Source organism: Chiloscyllium plagiosum, chromosome 4, assembly GCF_004010195.1.
Source record: "Chiloscyllium plagiosum isolate BGI_BamShark_2017 chromosome 4, ASM401019v2, whole genome shotgun sequence".
Classification (NCBI taxonomy): domain Eukaryota; kingdom Metazoa; phylum Chordata; class Chondrichthyes; order Orectolobiformes; family Hemiscylliidae; genus Chiloscyllium; species Chiloscyllium plagiosum.
The window spans coordinates 63,212,744-63,218,743 of record NC_057713.1 but is presented as its reverse complement, the minus strand read 5'-3'; the positions used below and the strand labels follow the sequence as shown (position 1 = coordinate 63,218,743).

General features: G+C 39.5%; 1 protein-coding gene across 2 annotated transcripts in view; it reads left to right on the top strand.

Annotated features, from left to right (window-relative positions):
* Positions 1 to 6,000, top strand: part of LOC122549088 (peroxidasin homolog) — a 573,433-nt gene that overhangs the window by 338,842 nt on the left and 228,591 nt on the right. For both annotated transcript variants that reach the window (XM_043688313.1, XM_043688312.1), the window contains exon 8: positions 2,600 to 2,717. In XM_043688313.1, coding sequence (XP_043544248.1) covers positions 2,600 to 2,717 — 118 coding nt within the window. The remainder of the gene's footprint in view (positions 1 to 2,599; positions 2,718 to 6,000) is intronic.

The following is a 6,000-nucleotide window of genomic DNA, read 5'->3' as shown; positions in this document are numbered from 1 at the left end:
AGCTCAAATCCTCCAACCCTGGCAACATCCTTGTAAATCTTTTCTGAACCCTTTCAAGTTTCACAACATCTTTCCGATAGGAAGGAGACCAGAATTGCATGCAATATTCCAACAGTGGCCTAACTCATGTCCTGAAAAGCCGCAACATGACCTCCCAACTCCTGTACTCAATACTCTGACCAATAAAGGAAAGCATACCAAATGCCTTCTTCACTATCTTGTCTACCTATGACTCCACTTTCAAGGAGCTATGAACCTGCATTCCAAGGTCACTTTGTTCAGCAATACTCCCTAGGACCTTACCATTGAGTGTAATAATCCTGCTAAGATTTGCTTTCCCAAAATTCAGTACCTCACATTTATCTGAATTAAACTCCATCTGCCACTTCTCAGCCCACTGGCCCATCTGGTTACGATCCTGTTGTAATCTGAGTTAACCCTCTTCGCTGTCCACTACAGCTCCAATTTTGGTGTCATCTACAAACCTACTTACTGTACTTCTTATGCTCACATCCAAATCATTTATGTAAATAAGAAAAAGTAGAGGACCCAGCACCGATCGTTGTGGCACTCTACTGGTCACAGGCCTCCAGTCTGAGAAACAACCCTCTACCCTCTTCTACCTTTGAGCCAATTCTGTATCCACTAGTTAAGCTTTCGAATGGTAGTGGGTGAATGTGATGACGATGAATTCAATTGTGGGTTTAAAAAAAATGCATTCATTTAAAGGGAAAATGCATGCACTATCCTGGTGGGAAAAGGCAGAGGAAAGGGACTCAGCTAAGTTTCCCTTGCAGTGAGTTAACACAAGCACACCCAGTGATGTAGCCTTCTCCTGTTCTGTAAATATGGTAACACAGGACATGGTTGACCATGCATTGAAATTTCCAAGCAAGCCACTCAGTCTATTAAATTTTTAAAAGAGAAACAAAAGGAAGAACAATAATGAGTGGACCAAATGTCCTATATACTGGAAATGACAGCAACCTGAAGAGCCCTGATGACCCTGAAATTCTTCCATACCAACTACAGAATACAGGGAGAACTAGCCATTTGGATACAGAACTGGCTCAAAGGTAGAAGACAGAAGGTGGTAGTGAAGGGTTGTTTTTCAGACTGGAGGCCTGTAACCAGTGGAGTGCCACAAGGATCGGTATATGTATAGGAAGGGTTTAGAGGGATATGGGCCGGGTGCTGGCAGGTGGGACTAGATTGGGTTGGGATATCTGGTCGGCATGGACGGGTTGGACTGAAGGATTTGTTTCCATGCTGTACATCTCTATGACTCTCTGAGTCTACTGGGTGTTTGTGTAAAAATAGGCAGAACTGTCCCACAATGAGTATGATGTCATCATACTGAATCACACCTTATAGGCAATGTAGCTGACCCCACCAACATTATGCTTGGGTTTGTCCTATACAAGAACCAGGAGAGGTCCAACAGAATAATGGCAGATAGGTCTCACGGACAAGCAAATCTCCTGCTGAGTACCGCCCACTGCCATCCCTCAGCTGATCAATCAGTTCACCTCTATGTTAGATACTATCTGGAAGAAACACTATTGGTGGCAAAGGTAGAGAATGCATGCTAGATGGAGAACTTCAGTATCCATTATCAAGGTGTTTTTTGCATGTATGGAATGAACTTCCAGAGGAAGTGGTGGAGGCTAATACAATTATAATATTTAAAGGGCATCTGGATGGATACATGCAAAGGATTTGGAGGGATGTGGGATGAGATTAGCTTAGGATATTTGGTCAGCATGGATGAGTTTCACCAAAGGTTCTGTTTCCATACTATACATCTCAATGACTCAATGATTGTAAGCTAGTTTCACAATGGACTGAGCTGACAAGAATCCAGAAGCACATAGAAAGACCTAGCAGCTAGACTGGGTCTGTTGGAAGTGGTGCAGGAACTAAATTGAAAGAAAAATACACTTGATCTCATTTTCACCAACCTAACTGTCACAGATCCAACTGTCCATTGCATTATTGGTAATAGTGACAGTCACAAAGTCCATGTAGAGACAATGTTCTATCTTCACATTGAAGACATTCTGTGACATTCCCACCATGCTGAATGGAATGGATTCAGAATGGGTTCAGCAGCCAAACATTTGGCATCCATGAGACGGTTTAGACCATCAGCAATTATATTCAAACATTGTCTAAAACTGTGGGGCGGCACGGTGGCTCAGTGGTTAGCACTGCTGCCTCACAGTACCAGGGTCCCAGGCTCGATTCCAGCCTCAGGTGCCTGTCTGCGCATTCTCGCCGTGTCTGCGTGGGTTTTCTCCGGGTGTTCTGGTTTCCTCCCACAGTTCAAAATCAATTTTTCAATGTATAATTTCAGTTACATCACACTGTAAATTTTTGCTATAAATTCTGTGTTAGGATTGAGCCCTCCACTATCACCTGATGAAGGAGCATCGCTCCGAAAACTAGCGTACTTCCAATTAAACCTGTTGGACTATAACCTGGTGTTGTGTGATTTTTAACTTTGTACACCCCAGTCCAACACCGGCATCTCCAAATCATTGTTTTATATAAGTATACTTTTTAAATATGCATGTAATACAACTCTATTTTTTCCCAGCAAGGCCACGAATTACTTCGGAACCACAGGATGTGGATGTAACCTTAGGAAATACTGTCTACTTTACCTGTAGAGCTGAGGGGAATCCCAAGCCTAAAATTGTCTGGCTACATAATAAGTGAGTATGGTGGAAAATGTTGTGGGTTCTAATTTTAATGCTGAGATCTGTCAGTAAATGGTCTTCTTTAAATAGAGTCTTTATTCATTAGCACAGATGGCCCTTAATGATTATTTATAAATAATAGAAGTTTGATGAGAAGCACTTATAATGCAGTGTGAGCAAATTGTTAATGTTTAATTGAAATTCTGTTGAAATACAATCTTACACTGCAATGCAAAGTATTCAAGCAGCATGCAAATTAACTTAATTAAAATAGCCAGAGTGTTTTCATCAAAGCATTGTAAGGGTGAAGTAAAAGACTACTACTTTCTAATTTTTACTTCGGCTTTTTTCAGTGCATTATGACAAAGGGCAAAAGAAAAATTACAGAAATAAAAACGCCATTTTTTCCAACTGAAGCTCACCATTTTTAAACTGAAAGCTTGATTTGCACTGAATACCATTCTCACAAATTTTTAGCCTTAAAATTAGAGCAAAAAGTTAACATTCCATGGACTATGAAGTTATTTTGAAACAAGACAAATTGCTAACTGCTCTTTCTTTCTCCCAATATTGTCAGTAACTACCTATTATATCAGGAATCAAGAAATGCAAAAACAGAGGCTGTTGCTTGCCCTTGTTTTACTTCAGGGCTTTAGATAACTTAGAAGAATGCCTAATGAGGCCAGAGTTTTCCCTTTTGTATTCAGGTGGTAATATTTAACCTTTTTGGTAGCTAACATATTGCTTTCCTGTGCTAATTATGGAATTGGCATTAACATCATCAAATAATGTATCAAACAATAATATAAATAACCTCATAGAATTATCCAAAGACTCGTGATGTTGATAATCAGATGCAATTAGAGGTTGGAAAGACCCCCATTCTCTGAATTCTATTAAGTGATCATTTTTTCCCAGTTGTAAATATTATTTTCTTACGTATTGGTAATGTACCAGTATACCAGAATTTCAAAATTGAGTGGAGAAACCTAAATAAAAACACCCTGTTCACTTTCAAAATTAAGATGATCTAGATTTTTTTCAGAAAATTAAATTATAATCCTCAGATATAAGATTCAGACTTGATATAATTCCATAATAAAATAGAAAAAAAAGGCTACATCTGCTAAAGTCTCCTTTGCAATCTTTAGTTTGATCTAATGTTCCGGTGAGATAACAATGTTGTCAGCTTAAAATAATATTATGCACAGTGTTCCAAAATATTTGTACCTTAGTTTATAGAATCTCACTTCACTACTCCAGAAAAATAATAGCCAGATGTAGAACTCTCTTGAATCTACATTCACTCATTCCTGTATTTGTACTTTTGCAACAGTGTTATGTTTGCACATTGGTGTACACAACTGTTTGCCAAAATAAATTGAAGTAATTCCCTACTGTTGTCTAACAGAAAGTTTTCTGACAGAAAAAAACATAATCTTCAAAATTTAAGATAGTTTCCACTTTAAATGTTCAGCATTTTATTCTTATCATGAAAGAATTTTGGAATGCTTCGAAAACTATGATTTCCTGACATTTTCAACATTTTTCTTTGGTGACATGATTTAAAAATGGTCCATAGCATTGCTCTCTCTCTACAAATATCTAATTAGGATGAGAATGGTCCAGCCGTTCACAAATGGAATATAAGAATGGGAATAATCTACTCAATCCCTTGAGCCTGCTGCGCCTTTCAATTAGCTTGTGATTGATCTGCTCCTCGGAGCCATTTTCACATTGTCTCCTAACACCCTTATCATTGCCAACTATCTATATTGTTTCTTCACTTGAAGTTATCTTCACTGATTTCTTTAAGGAGTTTTGATCCTTTCCAATACCTTTGGTAGAGTGCAATATGTTTTTAATCTTCCAGTTCAACCAAGTGATGGCCTAACAAACATCTGCCAATGTCAATCTGAAATAATCCATGGTTGAGTGGGTAATTGTTCAGAGATGACTTTATGTCCCTCTCTGAGTTAACTTCTTGAATAAGAAGTTTAGAATCTCTAATCACAACTACAAGATCTAAGCACGTAATCTAGGTTGCCACCCAAGTGCTTTTCTATGAGAGCTCTGGCTGTTGAAATTCACAACTGATCTGCTCAGCGTAGGAAGGTCAGTAGTGAGTCAGGAGCATACTTAGTACCTGACCATGAGTCCTTATCTCAGCTACTACATTGGAATCTCAATACTGGCTTTCCCACATAAAATAATGGCAAATCTATCAAAAGAATATTTCTAATATAAGGAACCCCATCAGGTATTAGAATGGAGGAGTTATACATTGAACCGCATCAGGCATCAGAATGGATGAGTTATTCATTGATCGCAGATGGTTTAGCAATCACAGGAGTGAAATATGGACCCGGGAACACCTTCCAGACCTCTAGTCCCTACCTGGATATCAAAGAATAACAAAGAGCAATCCAGCATAGGTTCAGGCCCTTTGGTCTTCCAAGCCTGCACCGATACATTTTGCCCTTCCATATTAAAACTGTCTTCACTTCCAGGATCCATATTCCTCTATTCCTTTACTATTCTTGTATTAATCCAGGTATTTCTTGAATTCTGCTGTTGTGTCTGCTTCCATTTCCTCCACTGGCAGCACTTTCCAGGCACTCGCCACCCTTTGTGTGAAAATCTTGCCTCACGCATCTCTTTTAAGCATTCCACCGCACTGCACCTTGAATCTCTGTCCCTCGTAATTGACCCCTCCACCCTGGGCAAAAGCCTCATTCTTTCCACTCTGTTCATGCCATTCACAATCTTGTAAACTTCTGAACAGGTTGCCTCTCAACCTCCTGTACTTCAGTGAAAAGAAACCCAGTCAATCCAATCTTTCTTCACAGCTAAAATCCCCCATACCAGGCAATATTCTGGTAAATCCTTTCTGTACCCTCTCCAAATATCCCCATCCTTCTGGTACTATGGTGACCAGAACTGTATGCAATACTCCAAGTGTGGCCTAGCTAAAGTTCTATAAAGCTGCAGCATAACTTGCCTATCCTTACACTCAGTGTCCCTTCCAGTGAAGGCAAGCATGCCATAGACTTCTTTTACAACTTTTTCTACCTGTGCTGCCACCTTCAATGATCTATGGACCTTCAGACCCAGATCCCCCTGCATATCAATACTCCCAGGGGTTCTGCCATTCACTGTATAATTTCCATCTGGACTTGACTTTCCAAAACGTATCACCTCACACTTGTCCAAATTAAACTCCAACTGCTATTTTTCTGCCAATGCCTCCAACTGATCTATAATCTGCTGTACCCTCTGATGATCCTCCTCACTATTC